This window comes from Pelodiscus sinensis, chromosome 7 (genome assembly GCF_049634645.1).
Source record: "Pelodiscus sinensis isolate JC-2024 chromosome 7, ASM4963464v1, whole genome shotgun sequence".
Lineage (NCBI taxonomy): Eukaryota > Metazoa > Chordata > Testudines > Trionychidae > Pelodiscus > Pelodiscus sinensis.
In genome coordinates this window covers 41,521,494-41,543,246 of record NC_134717.1, presented here as the reverse complement: position 1 = coordinate 41,543,246, position 21,753 = coordinate 41,521,494, and the positions used below count along the sequence as shown (strand labels likewise).

Sequence of the window (21,753 nt, the reverse complement as noted above, 5' to 3'; positions counted from 1 at the left end):
ATGGAAGTGGCGGAGGGTGCAGAAAGGTATGTTAAACATGTTGGGTTAGCTTAATTACTCTTTGGCAGGAGCATTTATTGAGACAACCCTGCACATAATTGTCTGCTTCCTATCATGGCATGACAATCCAAGGTATAATCCTGATCATCACTATATAAAGAGGAACTTCAAAATGCCCTTACATCTGGCAAGACTGCTAATACTGGATTTACAGGCTCTAGGGAAATAGTGTTGTTCAACACATACCAGATGAACCCAAATTGCACTCAATTGATGCTCCAATGACCATTTTCCTGGGAACACTTCAGTCAGCACATCAGGGAGCCTAGGTGGGTGTACCAGCTTCTGAAGCTTGCTACTTTGGAGATTCTGATATGTCAGTTCCAAGAGTGGGTTCCCTTGAAGCAATTTATTTGGGGAAGTAAATCATCTGAGGAACAAACTAATTCTGCTGAAATGGGAGAAAACAGTAGAAGTTATTATCTTACTGGGCTCATCAAAAGAGTATTGATTGATTTTGCCACCCTCAGGCATGGGTGGAAGGAGAACTGAAGAGATAAAAGGAACAGTGCCTAATAGAAAAGAGGCCTACTAATAAGCCTAACGTAGTGAATACAAGTAGAGAGAGGGTAAGTTTAGAAGATAGGATACACAAAGAACAAGTTAAAAATCACTTAGGAAAGTTAGATGTCAGCAAGTCACCAGGTCCTGATGAAATGCATCCCAGGATACTCAAGGAGCTGATAGAGGAGGTATCTGAGCCTTTAGCTATGATTTTTGAAAAATCATGGCAGACAGGGGAGATTCCAGAAGACTGGAAAAGGGCAAATATTGTGCCCATCTATAAAAAGGGGAATAAGAACAACCCAGGAAACTTCAGACCGGTCAGTTTAACGTCTGTCCCAGGGAAGATAATGGAGCAGGTAATTAAGGAAATCATATGCAAATACTTGGAAGGTAATAAAGTGATAGGGAATAGCCAGCATGGGTTTGTGAAGAACAAGTCATGCCAAACTAATCTGATAGCTTTCTTTGATAGGATAACGAGGCCTTGTGGATAAGGGAGAAGCGGTGGATGTCATATACCTAGACTTTAGTAAGGCATTTGATACGGTCTCGCATGATATTCTTATTGATAAACTAGGCAAATATAACTTAGATAGGGCCACGATAAGGTGGGTGCATAATTGGCTGGATAACCGTAGTCAGAGAGTTGTTGTTAACGGTTCTAAATCCTGCTGGAAAGGGATAACAAGTAGAGTTCCTCAAGGGTCTGTTTTGGGACCCGTACTGTTCAATATCTTCATCAATGATGTAGATATTGGGATAGAGAGTACGCTTATTAAGTTTGCAGATGATACCAAACTGGGTGGGGTTGCAACTTCTTTGGAGGATAGGGACATAATTCACAATGACCTTAGCAAGTTAGAGAAATGGTCAGAGGTAAACAGGATGAGGTTTAATAAAGAGAAATGCAAAGTGCTCCACTTAGGAAGGAACAATCAGTTCCATACATACAAGATGGGAAGCGACTGTCTAGGAAGGAGCATGGCGGAAAGGGATCTAGGGGTCATAGTGGACAAGTTGAATATGAGTCAACAGTGTGATGCTGTTGCAAAAAAAGCAAATATGATTCTAGGTTGTATCAACAGGTGTGTTGTAAGCAAAACTCGTGAAGTCATTCTGCCGCTCTACTCTGCACTAGTTATGCCTCAGCTGGAGTACTGTGTCCAGTTCTGGGCGCCACATTTCAAGAAAGATGTGGAGAAATTGGAAAGGGTACAGAGAAGAGCGACAAGAATGATGAAAGGTCTAGAGAACATGACCTATGAAGCCAGGCTTCGTGAACTGGGCTTGTTTAGTTTGGAAAAAAGAAGATTAAGGGGGGGACATGACAGCGGTTTTCAAATATCTAAAAGGGTGTCACAAGGAGGAAGGAGAAAATTTGTTCCTCTTGGTTACTGAGGACAGGACAAGGAGTAATGGGCTTAAAGTGCAGCAGGGGAGGTTTAGATTGGACATTAGGAAAAAATTCCTAACTGTCAGGGTGGTCAAATATTGGAATAAATTGCCAAGGGAGGTGGTGGAATCTCCCTCTCTGGAGATATTTAAGAACAGGTTAGATAGACATCTGTCAGGGATGGTGTAGACGGAGCTTGGTCCTGCCTTGAGGGCGGGGGCTGGACTCGATGACCTCTCGAGGTCCCTTCCAGTCCTATGATTCTATGATTCTGAAGTAGAGAGTGGGCATCCACAACAAAGCTGTATATGCAATGCACAGGGACTGTGCTGATAAATTCCGTGTCTATACATGCTGAGATTTTGGCTTAAAGAAACCATTACCCAGCTGCCCCTCACATCCTCTCTTCTAGCCCCCTTCAGGCCCAACCCTCTGGCCAAGTCGTAGGTGGGAAGTCAGAGCAAGGCAGTACAGGGGAGCTGCTCCTCTGGCTAGTTGTGCCATGCTTCAAGCAGCTGTGGCATTCCCCTCAGCTTCCAGTCCACTTTGACTGTTCATGCAGCCATTAAGAGCCACCTGGAACCATTAAGACAATGTATGGGGACCTACTTGGCATACAGCTGGTAGCTATCCCTCTCCTCAACCTGAGATACCCCCCTACTCACACCTTGAGCTACTCTCCCACCCAAACATTTCCTAGCTACATCCTGAACTACTTCCCTGCTCAAACACAGCTCCTTGCTGGCCTCTTCCTACACCTGGAGCTACACCCATCACTGAAAACAGTCCCTATTTACCCCTTCAGCAGTCACTAAACAAATCATCTGCTTATTTGGCTGACAGTGTCCTTCCATGCTCTCTTAATATCCTAAAGAGAACACTTTCAATAAATTACAATTGAGTCATCAGCTCCCTCTATTAGGGATGCAAAATTTCGATTATCTGGCTAACTGAATAGTCAATGTAATTTGCACTGACTATTCGATTAGATGATAAGGGCACCTCCGCCGCCTTTGAAGTGTAGCATCAGCTCCGTGCTCCCCATAGTGTTTCAAAGCGGCACTGCTGCATGAAGCCTGGGGTCAGCGGGGGAGTCCTGCATGCAGCCTGGGGATACCGGGCTGCACACAGCATTTCAAAGCCACAGCATTTCAAAGCGACAGCATTGTGTGGAGCCCAGAGTCAGTTGGGGACTTCCTTGCTGACCCCGCTGCCGCTTTGAAGCTTCCCCTTCCCCCAGCCTTGCTGCCTCTTTCTGATAGAGGCCGGGGGGGGGGGGGGGGGAAAGAAGGGGAGAGAAGGGGTAAAAAAGTGACTAGTTGACTAGTCATTCACATCCCTACTTGGAGAAAATTTTCTTCCCTTTCTTGATGCCCTACATGACTTCATAAGTAATCCATGGCCTCAACTTCAAACAATTATTTTCTTCTGATCATTTTTATACCAAATGTTTTGCTTTTTTAAAAAAACAGCTTAAAAAAAGGAAAATCTGTAATCACAGTGATTATACTCATAACATTCTCAACTTCAGCAGTCCCTTGAATGCATGGGCCAAGAAAAACAGATGCACCTTCATTAATTATTTTCAACAATGATCTCTTTGTTAACATGGACAATTCTAAAAGAGTGAAAGTGTTATAGAATTTTTGGTTTTGATTTTCTGCACTTGCTTCATTAATCTAGGAAGCAGCTGTATGATGAATGTGTCTACCATGAAATTGAGAGTTGTAGGTAGTTTGTAATGTTCTGTATTCATACAGCCTTCTTCAAATGTAGATCTCAGAGTTCTTTATAAATATCAGACTATCACCAGTACAAGAAAGGTATTGTCTCTGATGTAAAAATCAGAAAATGTTTGACAACATAAAAACTGTTTAATAATAGGTTATAATTTGGAAAGTGACATAGGTACAAGAAGTTCAATTGTTATTGTTCTGAGAAGCATTTTTTAGAAACAGCTTGACTGGAATTTACTTATTCAACTACAGAAGTAATGCACTTGTTATTTCAAATTATACTTATGACTAAAATATACAACAAAACCTCAACTGCTAATTAGTGAAAAAACAGATATGCAAAGTGGTCATATTTCAAGAATGTGCAATGTGAAAACTAATTTAAAACAAAATTCAATGTAAATTCAGTACAGAAAAAGTATATGAAGCCCAGCTCATCAAATGTGGACCATTTAGTGACTATGCTGGAGAATATCTGAGATGTGGACCACCCTCTCACTAGCCAATTGTCTAGATAAGGGAATATATGAATTCCGGAGCTTGGCAGGAATGCTACTACTACAGCCAAGCAATTAGTGAATACATGAGAGGCAGCTGACAGGCCGAAAAACAGTACTATGAATTGGTAATGGGAACCACTGACCATAAATCTGACAAACTTTTGGAGGCCCATACGAAAATGTGTCTTCTAAGTCAAGAGCAGATGCCAGACCTCGGGATCTAAGGAAGGGAGAACAGATGGAACCGTCTGAAATTTTGTTGTTTCCTTCAGGAACGCCTTCAAGCTCCTTAAGATCTAATACACACCCAAGATCCTCCTTTGCCTTTAGGATTAAGAAGTGTTGGGAATAAAATTCCTTCCCAGTGCCGACGTCTTAGGGTCGGACGGACCGATAGGTTGCCGCCCTCGAATTATCGGTGCCGATTGTTGCCTGGTAGGGCTGGCGGCAGTGGATGGTGCCGGCACTGAAGACGACCGTCCCACCGATTTACTTCTGTCCGGTTTTTGTTTCGTGGGTTTTTAACCCATTCCAGAGGTACCTGGCTGGTCACCCTCGCTGATTTTAGATCGAGGGACCGCAGCCAGAGATCGCGCTGGGGAGACACTTTTAGCTTTCTTTTGAGTCGACCCGCTCTGCGGTGGAGACGTCCTCTTGCGAGTCTGAGAAGAATCTCCTTGAGGCGTTTCAGAAGGCTGTAGAGCCTTATCAAATAAAATAAGCTTCAGCCTCATATCTCTGTCCCTACGTGCTCTGGCCGTTAGTTTGGAACAATGGGCACATTTGCTCGGCACATGGGACTCCCCCAAGCAGCGTATGCATGCGTCGTGGCCATCGGACGCTGGCATGGGGTCTTTGCATAGCGAACATTTCTTAAACCCCGGTGAACCGGGCATTTTGAATTTTCTGTCTTTAAAGATAACGAAAAATAGAAAAAACAGTAGCTTAACTAGCTACGTCCAACTTTAAGAAAAATTTTTTTTTAAACAAATAACTAACTAAATGTAACTATAAACTGAGGAAAACTCGTGACAATTTTTAACTTTTCTATCTAAAGGAGCTGTCTCTGAGGAGAGAGTCTGATGTCCGTCAGCAACCTAGGACGGTTGAAAGGAACTGGCGGAGGGGCCGGACCGCGTGACTTAAGAAACCGCGCAAAGCCTGCCGCGCATGCGCGGTCCGGCCGGTTACAGCTACGAAAAGCCTCCGATCAGCGGCACCGGGACGAGCCCGACACCTAGAGTGGAGCACCCACGGGGACCACTCGAAGAAGAAACGTCCTATACGTCACCCCGAAGAGTGACTGGGCCTCCTGATGTAGCACATTCTCATAACAGTTGTCTCTGAAGAAGGATGGTGAAGGGGGAGAGGACTGAAATAAACTGAAGGGTGTATCCCACTTCCACCATGCTTAGGATTGTTTAATCTGTTATGATACAGAACCATGCACTTAGGAAGTGAGGCAGGTGATGGGCAAAAATTGGGCTGTGAAAAGTTGGTATTTTGGGAAGTGGTAGACTGCTCTTGACCAACAGATCCAACAGGATTGTTTAGAAGAGTTAGTCTGCCTAGATCAACTGGCAGCAGCAGAAAATGGTGGGGAGAGGAGGATGCTCCTTGTATAATTTCTGCCCCCTCTTTCTGGATAGGTCCTAAATACAAATATTGGGATTGCTGTGAGTGGAAATCTTTCTGTTGCTAGTGCAACTACAAGGGAGCATGGACAAGGTTGGTTATAGAAGGGCTCAAATCCCTGTGATGGGACATAATATATTCTCTCCAGCCTTTTAGCAGTAGGATGCAGGGAAGATTGTGTCTGCCATAAAATGCTGAGAGCTTCATTAAAAGGAGAGAGACCCTGGAACAGGGCTGGGGAACCTTTTTTTGGTCACAGGCCACTGATGCACCAAAAATATCAGGGGCTACACACAAGTGAGAAGCCAAAACAACCCAAAACAAAACCCTCACTGACAGTCCCCAACTGAGGAGAAAGATGCTCCTCACATTCCCCTTGCACACCAGTGCCTAGAAGGGCCCAGGCTAGTAGATTTGTGTACTCAAGCCCTGCAGTGGGGCAGCAGGGAGAAAGAAGAGGGCTGGAGCACCAGCACAGCACCAATGCTAGGGGAGGGAGCTGGATCCAGACACATCCAGGCCCTGGGCCTGAGGTTCCCCACCCCTGCCCTAGAGGGTCCTGTTGAGGCAAAAAGGTCAACAAGCCTTTGTGACTTTCCTGCATCTCTTTTGGTTGGATAACCAGAGCTGCCGCCATCCTTAAGTCTTGATGAGCTCTGAAATAATCAGAATGGGGAGGAGCAGATTCCACTTCATCAGGTGAGGAAGAAAAGTGTTGTTGAAGAGGTCCCTCCTTCAATACCTCAACAGGAGGATTCTGAGTAAGTGGTTCCCCTTGCATAGGAAAGGGAAGACCAAGCCCATGCTGCAAATGCTCCTGGCACCTAACTGACACAGAAGGGAGTGGGAGAGGCTTTTGTGTGGAGGAAAGCCTCAAATGGTACAAAAAGAGCACTCAAATGGAGGCAGGACCAAGCTATGCACAGGCCATTGGCCCTTAAGTGCACAGAGGCTGTGGCCTGAACCACAGTGGGCAGACAACTCCACTGGGGCTTCTAGGCATGATCCAAACTTTGTGTCTGATGAGCCGTCCGCTTCTTCAGACCATAAGGCAGCTGAACCAATTGAAACTGGCTCTAAGTGTGGAGATGGGGGTTACAGTGAGACAACTTCTGGTTTCCCCCTGAATGGAACCCTATAAAGAGGTGCAGCATCCATAGCAGCCCCTGGTACTGAATGGTGGTTTGGGGCCAAAAATGGGACCATAAGAGTGTGCATGTCCAATCCTGGCACTAGACAGGAGCCAGCACCAACAAGTTTGGTAACTCTCAAGTTGCCTCAGAAACCTCAGGTTTAGATGGCACCGGAAAGGGCTCCTGACTGTGGTCTCAAAAGGTGAGCCAACACTTCAGGGATTTGTCTCACTGGACCCTTCCTAGGCTATGGAGTCAGCAATATTCTGGTTTATGGAGTCTGGTAGCGCCTCTGACACATCTTTGAATCCTTGCCTCCACCTGGGACCTTCACCATAGATTTTAAAGCCCTCAACATTGAGCCTCTGGGATAATTACATTGTTTCTTCTTAGGTACTAGTGTTGAGGATCTGTCTCTGTACTCAGTTCGAGGGAACACTCTTATCTGACTCAAATGTGCTTGATTCCGGTTCCGAGTGGGAAGGTTCCAAATGGTGGGCAAAGTACAGTCTCCATAAGCAGATACTTGAGTGTGGCAACCTGTCCTTTTTTGATCCAGGCTCGAAACCTTTGTGAAATTTGTCACTCACATGAACCTCTTCCATACATTTAAGGCAGCTGCTGTGGGAGTTTCTTTGGCATGCACTTTTATAAGCGTGACAGGCCTTGGTGCCAGGAGAATAAGACATTAGTCCAATACCAAGCCTGGTATACAAATGGGAACTGGTGACCCAATTCTAGGAAAAAAACCTACTCTCCATATGCTCTTATATCCAGTGATGTACAAAGACACTACATTAGACTAAAAACTAATAGTGCACTACTATATATGCTAAAAGACGAAGACTTGTAAATACAAGATTGAAAATGCCAACAACTGTCACTGGCAATAGGAAAAAATTGAAGGCATGTTGGAGAGTAGTGGTGCTCTTTATACCTCGTGCAGTGGCACAAGGCACTAGAGGATGCTCATGATGCCCTGATGGGTAACACTGGGGGAAAAACCTCTGATAAATGTACCCCTGGCATGCGCGCGCACACACACACACACACACACACACACACGAATGGACATGTATAATCACTCAGGAGAAGAGAAGGTTACTCACCTTGTGCAGTTACTGAGGTACTTCAAAATGGCTGTCTGCGTGGGTGCTCCAGCTTAGGTGTTTGTAATGCTGCTGTGCCTCTAGTCGGAGAATTAAGACAGCAGTGTTCTCGGTAGGCTGTGAGCGCAGGACAGCCAGCACATACCAGAGTGGCTACTCTGCATGCGCAGCCAACTGTCCCTTTAGTTCCTTCTCTGTCCCAGAAACAGACGATTCCAAAGCATAGGGGAAGAAGGATGGTAATGGGACACCACAGGGACAACCATGTCAAAGACCCTAAATTATTGCACAAAGTGGGTAACCTTATTTTCTTTGAAGAGTGTCCCTGTGGGCTCCACCTTAAGTGACTATGAAACAGTACTCATGCTCGGAGGAGGTAGCTTCAGTCCATCAGTCCGTACTGTGGAAAGTACAGTGTGCCCAAAGTTGGTGCCAGAGCCTGGGTAAGTCTTTGCTTAGTGTTTAGTAAAAAAGTGCACATAGGCCCAGACTGCAGCTTTGCAAATGTCAGAGGCACATTCTTTTGGTATGCTTGTACTACTGATGGCAGCTCCTGGTTAAAGAACCGGTAAGTGAGTGGATTGCATTTGAAAATCCATTTAGATAGCCTTTGTTTAGAAACAGACTTGCCTTGGGATCTTCTGGTGTTTGAGACACAGTCTTGTGGATTTGCAAAATGGCATAGTTTTTTCTACGTAAGAGTGATTGCCCTGCAGACATCTATCATGTGCAAGGCTGCTTCCTGTTGTCCGTGTGAAGTTTTTTGGGGAAAAACAGCTAAGTATATAGTTTAATTACAATGGAAAGAGGTACTTTCAGGAGGAACTTGGGAGTGTGGGCAAAGAATGGCTGTGTCTTTAAGAATGAGAGGAAGTCTGCCATAAGAGTCCCAAGCTTGCCGACTCTTCTTGCTAAAGTGATGGCTATGAGGAAGGCCATCTTCATGGATAAGTGTAACATTGAACAAGTGGCCAGAGCTTCAAATGGTTTGCCTGTTAATCTTGTTGGCACTAAGTTGAGGTCCCAGGTTGGAGCTGGGTTCTTTATGGGTGGGTAAGTATCTTGGATACCCTTAATAAAGTACTTGATGGTGTGATAAGTGAAGACCGCCATCTTCTATAGAAAGATGAAATGCAGTTATTGCAGCCAAATGTACCTTTAAAGCAAGGGTGGGGAACCTAAGGCCCGAGGGCTGGATGCAGCCCCCAGCTTGCCTGAATCCTGCCTCCTAAAGCTCGGCGTCCCCCCCCCCCCAAGCACTGGAATGCCTGCTGTGGCATTATAGATCCCGCTGCCACCCCATATGCCATAGGTGGCCAACCAGCTAGAGACGAAGAGTCAAAATAGCAGTGGATAGAGTGCAAAGAGCCATGTATTATATATCTGTCTATAGTACACAAAATGTAGTGATAAAAACAACATTACAGGACATGTGGACAAAAAACCAATAAGAAAGTCTCTAGTCACTTAAAAAATTCACAGCCAGACCATAGATCTCCAGAGAACTTGACAAGGGACAAACATCACATAAAAAAAAAAACCCCAACCTTTAAAATACAATAATATTCTCTCACTATTAAAAAAAAAAAAAAAAAAAAAAAAAAAGCATCCCTATCATGTATTTTAAATTTAACACTACTGCCCTATTATGTCCTGTGAGTTTTTTAAAATTAAACTGAACTGAGAAGTAAACTAGCACAACTTGAAGTGCCTGTTTCACTCCAGCTTGTTGATCTCTGGTAGGGTTTCCTCTTTTTTTTTTTTTTTTTTTTATAAACTTATGAAGATTATGGCTTTTTTTAAAGTTCTAAAAATTCAGGTCTGTCCCAGACTGCATATATGAGAGGTTCAAAAACAATAAGAGGGAGACTCATATCTCAGAATAATTGTTTCAGACTGGCAAACAACAGCCTTTGAATTTTCTTTAAAAGAACCCAGTGTAAACCAGGTAAATGCTGATATTTTTTTTTTTTGGTCCTGGAATTTAAATATGACATCTGTGTTGGCTGCCTTATTCTGCACCATCCCCTCTTCTCCTCCCAGAGCCAGGCACTCCTCTCCTCTCCTGCTCTAATCCAATGTCTCTTCCCTCCCCCACAGCCAGGCACTTCTAGCCTCCCTGCTCTAATCCAATCCCCCTTCCCTCAGCCTGGGACGTTTCAGAAGGATTTCTTATATGGGTGCAGAGCAAGATGCCTCTATCAAATGTGAGCCAACATGGAGCAACATCTGGAGATGTAGAGTCTGTATGTTCAGGTGGCACAGATGATCATTGTTCTGTTTTAGGAGATGTGGGAGCGATGGAAAATGCCATGGAGTCAGTCGACATCTGAAGGAGATAAGGATACCAAGTCTGTCTGGGCTACCTGGGTGCTATTAAAAAGACTGGCTTTGTGCTGTTAATGTTGAGATGTATATGATGGAGAAATGGTAATGGTGGAAAAGCGTACATGAGGAATATGTCCCATTTTATTGTGAAAGCATCCCCTAAGGATTGAGGGCCTATGCCTGCTCAGGAGCAAAACTGTGGGCATTTGTTATTGGCTGATTGTGACTATGTTTATTGTTCGGTATCCCCAACATTTGAATACAGGGATCAGAATAGTGGTATAGATCTTCCATTCATGATTTAAGGCAAAGTATCTGCTGAGTTTGTCCACCATGATACTGTTCTTGCTTTCTGGTGATGTTGACAACTCATTCCGTGTTCTTGCAGGTTGAACCTTTCAAAAGGCAATTGTCCCTTTATGGAAAAATGATCACTCATAGTCTATGGAGATGTGCTGTTGCCACTGCTAGGACTTTGGAAAATACTCAAGGGGCTGTGAACAGACCAAATCGGAGGACTCTGTGGCAATTGTGAACTGCAAACTCCAGGTATCTTTCGTATGCTGGGTGTACTGAGCTCTGAAAATATATATCTTGTAGTTTGAAGGTCGACAACCAGTCTCCCTTCTCCAAGGCATGGATTATTGTAGCTAAGGTTACCATCTAGAAACACTGCATGCAAATTATTGAGGTTGCATAGGTCGAGAATGGGACTCTATCCTCTTGGGTTTTTTTAGTTCTAAGAAAATAGTGGGAATAAAATCCCTTTCCCCTGTGATAAGAACAGCCATATGGGGTCAGATCAAAGATCCACCTAGCCCAGTATCCTGTCTGCTGACAGTGGCCAATACCAGATTCCCTAGTGATAGTGTGGAACTGTTGCCACAAAGTTGCAACAGGTGGGTTCTGTTATTGCATGAGAACAATTTCCTGAGATGGGCCCCTGAAGAGGGACTGGATTGGGGGGTAGGCGGGGCAGATGAAAAGGGGAGGCAATAACTGGTCTGTACAATCTCTAGCACTCATTTGTCTGATGTGATGGTATTCCAGGCTGCGTAGAAGGAAGAATGTTAGACAGTTGTCAAACAGTATAGCAACATTCAGATTAGGGATTTGAACAAGTAGTCAATCTAATCAACTACTTGCATTCCCACCCTTTGCTGCCTCTGTAGTGAGAGGCGGGGGGGGGGGGGAAGCAGGAGCTAGTGCTGGGGGGAGCCAACTGCTCCCCCCCCCCCACTGCTGCCTCTATCAGGGTGGGTGGGGGGAGGTTGCGGTGAAGCAGCCACTGCCTGTGGCAGGCACAGGCTCACCACAGGCAGAGGCTGTTGCACATCTTGCAGAGACTGCTGGTACGCTGTGCTGCTGCGTCTGTATCAAAAGCAGCAACATGAGGTGGCAGGCAGCCAGTCCGTCAGGGGAGCTGTTTTTTAAACTGGTTCTCCTCAGACTAGCTCCTGCCTGGAATCCTGCACTGCTGCCTCTGATAGAGAGGCAGCAGCACAGGGTAGCAGGAGGGTCCCCAGGAATGGAGTCAGATTGCACTGGCTGCTGGTCCCACCCATGGGGACTACAGAATCATCGACTAACTGCTAAGAATTCATGCAGCTAGTCAACTATTCAGTTAAGTGACAGCTAACATCCCCAGTTCAGATGGTGCTTGAGAGATCGGGGCCGTTGTGCCCTTGACCAGCTCTTCAAAAAGTTGGTCTCACTGTTGAAAGTTGGGAAGTTGATGGCTGTTCTATGGGTTGTCTGCGCCTAGTCTGGCACTGCCTATGCCTATTATAGTATTGCCTTTCCGGGTGAGTGAACCGAGTGTTCTTATATCTCTGTGTAAAGAATTTCGCTTGGTTCCAGGCACGTGTATTCCTAAGATTTTGAAGGTAGACCAGGAATCCTTCAACATATGGAGAAATGCATCAGTGGACTCGGCGAATAGTTTGGAGCCTTCGAATGGCAGGTCTGCTGCTGTCACTTGGACTTTCCTGGGGAACCTTGATATGTGTAGCCAGGATTTTCACTGCACAACTACAGTGGTGGAGATAGACTGTGCCACTGTATCCTCTGAATCCAGTGTGGCCTGTAGTGTGGTACGCAAAATAAGAGCTCCTTCACTAATTTGCCTTGTATTGTTCTCTCTAATTGTCTGGTAAAAGTTCAATAAAAGATGACATTTGCTCAAACACATTATGTTTGTATTTGGCAAGAAAGGCAGCATGATTTGCAATCCTGAACTGGAGGGCTGACAAGTATACTTTCCTCCCGAATAAATCCAGCTGCTTCCAATCCCTATCACAGGGTGCAGTGCATGCAACATTCTTGCTTTGGTTCACCTCCTCTACAACTAAGGAGTTTGGACTGGGATAAGAAAATAAGTAGTCTTTACCCTAAGGTGCTACATTTAATACTTCTTCTCTGACATCTTGCAGATAGGAGGGATGGGGGCTGGTGTCTGTCTTGTGGTCTTAGCTGGGTCCATCAGGGCTAGGTTCATAGGCAAAGCCAGCTTGGGAGTGGGGGAGGCATGCAAAATCTTTGTGAGTCTGTGCTGAATCTCTGGTAAGTTAACTAGAGAGACTTCTAGAATCTGCTACCTTCTTATACAGCTCTTGAAAGGACCTAAAATCATTCCCTGAAGATGGTGGCAGAGTGCATGACAGTCATTGGGTGAAGAAGAAATGTGTGTAGGTGGAGGAGCGTTATCTGTCATCTCTTCCTCGGTTGCCTCAGGGTCCTCTCCAGTACAGACTGATCAAGTGATTGTGCTGAAGAAGCCTATGGTCTGTAAGAAGGGACAGACTGTGGAATAGGCTGAGGCTGCTGGGATTCATGGGACCCAATACAGCCAATTTGATGGTACTGACATCAGCAGGAGTAGCCACTGTGTAGGCTGCCACTAAAGGGGCTGCTAGGCTGGCTTTGGGGAAGAGTACCGGGGAGTGTGGAGATCCACAGAGGACTCTTCCTCTTAATTGCTGGAGAGTTGAGGTGCTGCTCTAGCTGGTGTGGCCAATAGGCTGAAGCGAGATGTAGTTGAGGTGCTGTTGGTGCCATAAAATGGTGTATCCAGTGTCAAGGTAACCAAGAGATCTTCAATGGTGATGAAAGACTGTGATACTGAGGGGGGGTCGGTGCCAAGGAAGGTGTTGGTGCAGTCTGCTGCACAGGCAGTGCAGAGTGCTTGGATTCTTTCAACAGAATGCAGGCGGCAGCATGGGGGAGCTCGGTGCCAAAATAGAGCGTGGCTTTTTTGGAGCTGATGAAGTGTGTGTCAGTGCCAATTTAGACTTTTCCTTGGTAGGCACCACAGAGCTGAACCATGCCGGGTCTTTAGCTCCTTGAGACATCTCTGTGCCAAACGTGCCTCCTAATCCAGAACCTTGGGTGCTGCCGGTGCTGATGGCGTTTTCTTACGCAGAGAGCACTTTCTCAAAGTGGAAATTACACCGCAAAGAAGAGAGCGCTTCGAGGACTGTGCCACGGCTGAGACTGTGGAGCTCGACCCTGAGGGAGCTGCTTTCTCTAACACTGCCATCAGAGATGGTTGTCTGGGAGGTGTAGTGTGATACAGGTCCGAAGCTGGTGAGGCATGAGTTTTCCAGGAGCAGGAGTTTAAATTGTAGCTCCCTGGCCTTTCTTGTCCATGCTGTGAGCTGCTTGCAATGCTGGCACTTGCTGGTTGAGTGTGCCTGACCCAGGCACCAGATGCACTGAGAGCGTCCATCTGATACTAGGATGGAAAGCCTCCAGGCACTTTTAAATCCTGGGATCTAGGAATCCCAAACATAACTGCCATGAAAGTGGGAACAGGATTTTTTTTTTTAAATCTATCAGTGAAACTACGAGAACAATTTTACAAAAAAACCCTAACAACTATCTAACCTTCTAACTAACTATAATGTAATACATCATTGAGGGCAACTCCTGGGTTCCAACTGAAGCCAAAAGCGGCAAAGAAGGAACTGAAGGGACAGTTGGTTGTGTATGTGGAGTAGCAACTGGCTGCCCTGCGTGTGCAGCCTACTGATGGCACTGCTATCTTAATTCTCTGACTAGAGGCGTCAAAACATCATTTAAATAATGCAACAGAACTAAATGTTATATTAGAAATACCCAAAAAGTTGCAATTTTCAGAGGTATTTCAGACTTTATATGCTAATGTAAAATAAGATCTTCAGCATGGCAGTATAAAAAAATACAACTAGGCAATAAAAATGCTGTATATTTGGGTAAAGATCACTTTCATTCTGCATAACATAACTTGCATCAGCTGTATATTTTAAATAAATAAAAATATAAATAAAGCAAAAACCACGTTTAATTAATGCTGGATTAAAAGAAGTCACACATACCTTATATGGGCCAATCAATCTTTTTTTGACATCCAACCTATAGCCTTTGGACTGCTCTGGATCACCCATGTCTGTTGCACGCAATCGGAGAATTTCATAAACCCGTCTTGTGTGTTGCTAATAAAAAGGAAAAAAAGAACAGTATGAATAATGATGTTATAATTTTCAAGCTTATTAAGAAATGAAAAGACAAGAAAATGCTACAGAGTCAATTATTTTGCTTAACATGAAATACATATCACAAGATATTTAAAGGACACGTCATCCACCCCCAATCACTTTGTTGCTTTTTTGGTATTTCCTAATTAGGAATGTAAAATCCCAGTTAAAATGTTAACATCCCAGTTAAAAGGAATGTCTGCACCGCAGGCTGCTCTGGCCAGACTGGGTCCAGCCCTCCAGGCCACAGGCAGGGGCTGCTTGGGCCAAGCCAGGCTCACTCTACCACACTAGAAGCAGGGAGCTGCTCCAGCCAAGTCGGACTAGAGCAGTGACCTGACTGCTTCAGGTGAGGAAGAAGAGACTGCTGCAGCCCAGCCAAGCCAGCAACTGATGCTTCAGCAGGGTGATGCTTTTCAGGTAACCTGTTCCTAACAAGTTTGCAGACCGCCCAGTTTTCTACCAGTGTTTCTTCTAAAATAATTCTCCCTATGCAACCAATGCCTCCAATGCACCCCAAAATCCTTTGTACCAGATGCAGTGGCACTTCAGAAGCAGCATTACTTAGATGCTAAGGATTATGCCAAGAATCACTAAGGCTGGGCAGAAATCCTGCAGCCAGAATTGGTAAAACAGTTTGGGACTGGTCTGTTGGTGAGCAATTTAGAATACTGGGGTTCGACTGCTAATCTGGAGCTGCTCCATGCTTCTTTCCTTAAAGCTACCTTCTCAGTTTTGTATCTAAGCATGGTACAGCATTTTTTAAATTAAACTATTTATGAGCTGAGGAGGATGAATAGGACAAAGTCTCCAAACCAGTAAAGTGGAGCAAATCAAGGTAGTGATTCAATTGTATTTAACTAAATTCACAAAAAAAATTCAGATTTGTGTCTGCCATTATATCATTTCATAACTGTTTCATCTAATCTACAGCTTTTGAGAACTTGTGTGTTGTAATATGTAGGGGACTAAAAGGTTGGTTAGACCAAATATTAACCTCAGTTCCGCTTTGTTTTAAAACTAAGTGTGTCTGCCTCCGAATGTCTGGACTATTATGACAATTTTTTGAAATTTAAAGTGGTTTTTATAGTACAAGACATAAGAACTGGATAACTACAGACTTATTAACCTAAGTAGTAAGTTAAAAATGTCTTTACTCAGAATGAGTATTAAAGCAAAATTACCCCTCTAAGCCTCACAAATCTACAAAATATTTACAATCAAGTTACAGATTTTCAAAATTAAAAAGCCCGTACATTCTGCCTTTATTGTACATTCTTTAAACAGAAATGGAGCCTTTGATACGTGTACTATTTCTACCTGTTTAGGTAAGTTGTCATTTAAATGTTTATCCATTCAAATGCAATGTCCCACTGACACGCAAGAGATCTGTACACCTGCTCTCCCCTTACGGCACGATGTTGTTTTTCCTATGTAAAATATGGGTATACTTTCTTTTTTACTTTCGGTATTTTTAAGGCTTTCATAAAATCAGAGGTTTGATAAATCAGAGTATCCAGGAAAAATGAGGGGAAGAAGCAGAACTCCTAAGCAACTCTGCTCCTGCAGAGTTTTAACACTTTATAAGGAGCTTAATTTCAGTCTTGAGTTCTGTCACAGCTTACAATGTGTCTTAATAGAATATAAAAATGTAGCAAAAACTATTATATATCTATTTAAAACATATTTCAGCTATATAAACAGTTTCTTCCAGTAATGTCTTATACCCAAATACTAATAATGATAAAGTATCAAAGTACTGTAGGAAAGAAAAATATTTTTATAGCGTCACAATAAGCTAGGAAATACTTCATTTCTAAATGCACTCCAGAAATGATGTGTGTAAAGTGGGAGACATGGGTTAGAAACTTTAAGAGCAGAGTAACTATGTTTGTGAAACCCAGTGAATACTAAGCACTAAATTTGATTAGATTAGGCGTAAGAATGCCATTACAGATTTTAAAATACCTTATTTATTTTCAGTTTCTGTTGAGCCTCTGTCAGCATTTCTTGACTGAATCCTTGCATTAGCTTCTCTGGCAAAAAGCAATGCAGATCTTGACAGAGCTTCACAAGTACAAAGTCTCTGAGCTTCACGTAGTTGTCAGATGGATCTTCAGCTGGAAAAAATATAGAACTATACAATAATTATGAATTGTCTATAATCTGTTCTTTCTTCAAGCATCTGTTCCTTTGGGAAACTAAAGATAAGAACAAACATCCTTAAAACACAAAACCAAAAGTATAAGTAACTACTTCAATATTCACCCATATTTTGGGCATAGCCATAATATAAACCTATTTAAATAAGATAAGTTTTTAAAAGATCACAGATGGTCATAAATTCTTACATATTTAAAGCAAAATTATGTCTAAAAGACCTAGTATACAACATCTTAACACATTCAGCTATATCCTCAGAAAAAGAAAGTGAGAATTGAAGACTAATTTCAAATTTAACTCTCCTTCTACCCCACAGAACCTATTTTGTAGGAGTTCATTGGGTGATTTTCCTTATCAAGTGTATTGTAATATGTAAGGGACTAAAAGGTGGGCTGGACCAAATTTATATCAGTTACTCCTTCCTGTAAATTCAGTAGAGTCTGCTTCCCAATGTTGGAGTATGACGATGCTTTGCAATTTAAGGACAGTTCTTATAGTACAAGTCATAAGAATTGGACAACACTGAGTAAAAACAACCTCCAAAATTCACCAATTATAAAATGTCAGCTTTAGAAAAATAGTAAAAGCTGCAAGGAGCAGAAAGCTGTGAAACTGACAACATAGCCAACAGCCAATGTAAAGAATGCAATATCTACACAGACAGTGTGGGTAGCATAACATAAGCCCCATGTGGCTCATGGAAGTGAAGTTATTACTGTAGAAGGCACTTACATAAATGGATAAAGCTGTAGTGTATACAGTGACATAATTCGGTTGATGTATGATGACTTACATTAAATTTTTTTAAAAATGTTTGAGATAATTTGAAGTCTGATTTACCCTATACAGTAAGTGTAGATCAGGCTTCAAATTGTTGAAATTATTTATTAAATCCAGCCTGAACTTTTTAGATATTTATTAATCTACCACATAATTAACAATCATAACACTCTGGCTTTTTTTTCATTATACCTTTGGACATGATAGGATATTCAAGCACCTCTAGTGATACAGACAGGAACGCACCTACTGCATTTCAATGAAGGATAACAAATGGAAAAACCTGCTGTGAGATTCTAAGAATACATTAATGACTCGCTATTAGTGATATTTTATTTGGAAACTGATAGTTTATCATGATACATGCTTCTCAGTAAGCAAAAGGAGTTAACTGTATTCAAATCACAATACTGGAGAGCTACTGGGAGAAGGAGGTGGGAAGGAAACTTAAAAGACATGAATCAACTACAATGCAAACCAGCATGAAGTCATTTGTGCATACTTATCCTCACCTATGAACTACTCAGCAGGAAATGTTTATAAAAACCACTGCCGACAGCTTTTACTCCCCTTATTAAATCTTCATAGATAGGTCTCTGACAAAAAGTTTATCTGAAAGAAACAGTGGGCTCCCCAGATCCTGGGAGCTACTTTTAATCTCTAACTTGTGGAATTCAGTGCTACAGACAGCCAGATTCACATAATTGGATTTTTAAAAGGGCCAATAAACATCTGATCCTTAACACTTGTGATTTAAGGATAATCAAGTGCCAGGCTTCAGGGCATAAACTGACCACAAAAACAAGATCACAACAGTTTTTCTATCACACATACAGTACTGCACAATTGGCTAGTTATTTTCTTGGCAGAAGAGGTGAGAAGGCCTCTGATCAATAACAGTTAAAGTATATCAACTTGGCAGACTAATTTCCATATTTGTATTGTGAGCCTTATGAGCCTATCCTTCAAAGAAGGCATGAGGACATGCACTAGAATTCATTTGTGATTAAAGTAAAAACTGGGGACTGATTTTTAAAATGAAAGTAAAGGAGGAACGGGTGAATTAGAGCAACACAACAAACGGTGAGTAGTTCTTGCATAATGAACGCTGTTGAATACATTTCACTTACATGGGCCAGGATTACAACTTAGAACCAAGCTTCTGTGCCTGAAACTAAATGTAGAAATTAACTATTGACAAAAAATGCCAAGTCCAGCTAAAACATATATGCAAAATGAAGATAATTTAACTGCTTTCAGCTAGGGATGTGAATAGGTGACCAGTTACAGTAAAACTCCATTAGTCCAGCGTCCAATGCTCCCGCACTCCTGATGGTCCGGCACCATCAGGAACCCGGAAGTGCTCGGGGCAGCCGGACAACTGGAGCTGCTCTGCGCCTGGCTTCCCCGATTCAGCCACTGATGAAACTGACCAGCAGCTGAATCGAGGAAGCCGGGGGCAGAGCAGCTGGGGCGCTGCTAGGTTGGTCCCATAGCGCTGCCCCTAGGGCTGCAGGACCAACACGGCAGCACCCCAGCTGCTCTTGGGGATGCTTGGAGCAGAGCAGCTGGGGTGCTGTCAGGTTGGTCCCGTAGCACCGCTCCTCGGCACTGCGGGAGCAACCCAGCAGCACCCCGGCTGCTCTGTCCCAAGCGACCCTAAGAGCAGCTGGGGTGCTGCCGGGTTAGTCTCATAGCACCATGGGGCAGCTCTACCGGACCAACCCGGCAGCACCCCAGCTGCTCTGCTGCAGGCGTCCCCGATTCAGCTGCTGCTGAAACTGACCAGCAGCGGCTGAATGGGGACGCCTGGGGCAGAGCCGGACTATCGGAAAAGGGGGCTAGGAGGGGTGTGGTGTGGCATCCCTCTCACCCCATCCCAGACCCCTCCTAGCCCCTCCTTCTGATAGTCCGGCATATCTGATAATCCGGCTCCCCCTGGGTCCTAAAGGTGCCGTATTATCGGAAGTTTATTGTACTTGATAAGCAAGAGTTGGCAGGCTCATGCAGGGAAGGGGAGGACCAGTAGCTGGGGTTGAGGGGGAGGCAGAAGAAGGGCTGCCAGCTCCCAGCTGCGCGCCTGTACAGGCCCCCTTTAATTCCACAAAAGCCTGCTGACTCCATGGTGGACAGGGGCCCACTCCAGCTCCCCACACCTCCGTTTCACTGGTTAACTAATTAAACAGTATTTTACATCCCTATTTCCAACTCACTCCAATCAAGCAACAATTTTATAAATTCACATTATCTTGTGCTTCTCACTGAGTGAGACACCTCAGTTATCCATCTTATACTTTTAGATGCCATCCATAATTCCCTGCCATGGACAGAGTCTGCTCTGGCATGTGGAACAGCCTCTGTCTATGGTGGCCCCAGGCACCCCACAGTCAGGGCCTGCTCTGGAGTCTGGAGCAGCCTCTATCCAGGAAGAGCCCGGGCCCGACCCATAAAGGAGCCACTCTGGCAGGGGCTGGGAGGCAGCTAGTGTGGGAATGGGGATGGGAGCCCCACAGGGGCTGTCCCAGCTGGGCAGGAGCTGTCCCAGATTTGGATCCTGCTTTAGTCAGTTAACATTAAGCAGTTAAATGTTAGGTTAACCTAATTAACCAGTATTTTACATCCCTAGTTGGACAAGCATAATTTTTCCCCTCAGTGACCATAAGAAATAAATGAAAAGATGAATCTCTCTCTCTGTACCTTTTATACACTGTGTAGAAAACACCACGGTTCCTAGCAGATTATTCCACAGGGCAATTAAAAATCCATTTTGGAAAAGTTTTACTGGGTAAGAATACCAGAGACTGGTCACTTCCTTGCCTTTTAAATCCTAGTTTTCTTATGTAACGTGATACAGATCATTTTTTGTCAGACGTTTCATTTGCTTTGTCATAATCAGATTTAATGAATCATATGACAGATTTTATTGTGTAACTAGAAATTACAGCATTTCACATTATCAGGAAATTAGATATACATTTTACAGTATAAAATATTCCACTTAGCATATACCTCTTTTCTTTATATTCTTTATCTTTCTTCTCTACCCTCCAATCCCATTAATATTTTTCAGATATTCATGCAAGATCACTATTGACTTCATGTGGATCTGCAATCAGTCTACTACCCATGCTCCTGGGACACAGGATTGCTGTATATGTTTCCAGTGCTTGAAAAACTTTGGCCTTCACATTAAACATGAATATTTTACCATTAATATATTTTCTGATTTGCTGTATTGTTTAAAAGAGCAAGCTCTTCAAGGAGTTTAAGAAAGCTCAATCTCTTGGCAAACTCAGCTGTGTACCTCACAATAAAATAGCTAATTAACTGGTAATCCTTTCATGCCAGGGATTGGATTTTCCTGGTGTGCTGCTCTCAGTAAGTAAAGGATTTAAAGAGTTGCATTATATGCAGTTCTTCTGTAAAACAGGGTAATATTAACCCTGAAGTAAACTGAAGCTAAATCTTCAAAAGACCATTTTATTCTGGCAGAAGAAAAAAAATTAGGCTGTAGGCTAACAGGCAGCAAATGCTCCAAATTTTGTTTAATTGAATTCACATCTCTAATAAAATGAGCATTCACATACCTGTTATATCAAGCACTGTTGGAGAAGACATATAGTATCTGTGAACAGTTTCAAAAAGCTGAGCACCATGGCCTTCTCCTTGGAATGGAGGCAATATCAGCATCTGGCTATAGGCAGGAAGGATATTTTAAAATTAAAAGGAGACTTAAGTAGCAAACAGCACAATTTAAACATTCAAATATGTTGCATTTCATCTTTTTATTTAAAGATTTAAGCTTATGGTGATTTATGGACTAAAACATACAATTTTTTTTAAAAAAATTGCTAAAATATTCAAAACTGGTTGGAGATTCCACCCTGCTCCAGAG

General features: G+C 43.4%; 1 protein-coding gene and 1 long non-coding RNA gene across 3 annotated transcripts in view; one reads left to right on the top strand and one right to left on the bottom strand.

The window, feature by feature from the left end:
* Positions 1 to 12,392, top strand: part of LOC142830192 (uncharacterized) — a 52,447-nt gene extending 40,055 nt beyond the window's left edge. Inside the window, exons 3-4 of the long non-coding RNA XR_012905214.1 lie at positions 10,790 to 10,950; positions 12,262 to 12,392. This is a non-coding gene — a long non-coding RNA (uncharacterized LOC142830192). The remainder of the gene's footprint in view (positions 1 to 10,789; positions 10,951 to 12,261) is intronic.
* The window catches only part of HAT1 (histone acetyltransferase 1), a 63,999-nt gene that overhangs the window by 8,754 nt on the left and 33,492 nt on the right, over positions 1 to 21,753 (bottom strand). For both annotated transcript variants that reach the window (XM_075933628.1, XM_006138972.4), the window contains exons 8-10: positions 21,446 to 21,552; positions 16,884 to 17,035; positions 14,757 to 14,873 (exon numbers count right to left, since the gene is read on the bottom strand). In XM_075933628.1, the coding sequence (XP_075789743.1) occupies positions 14,757 to 14,873; positions 16,884 to 17,035; positions 21,446 to 21,552 (376 nt within the window). The remainder of the gene's footprint in view (positions 1 to 14,756; positions 14,874 to 16,883; positions 17,036 to 21,445; positions 21,553 to 21,753) is intronic.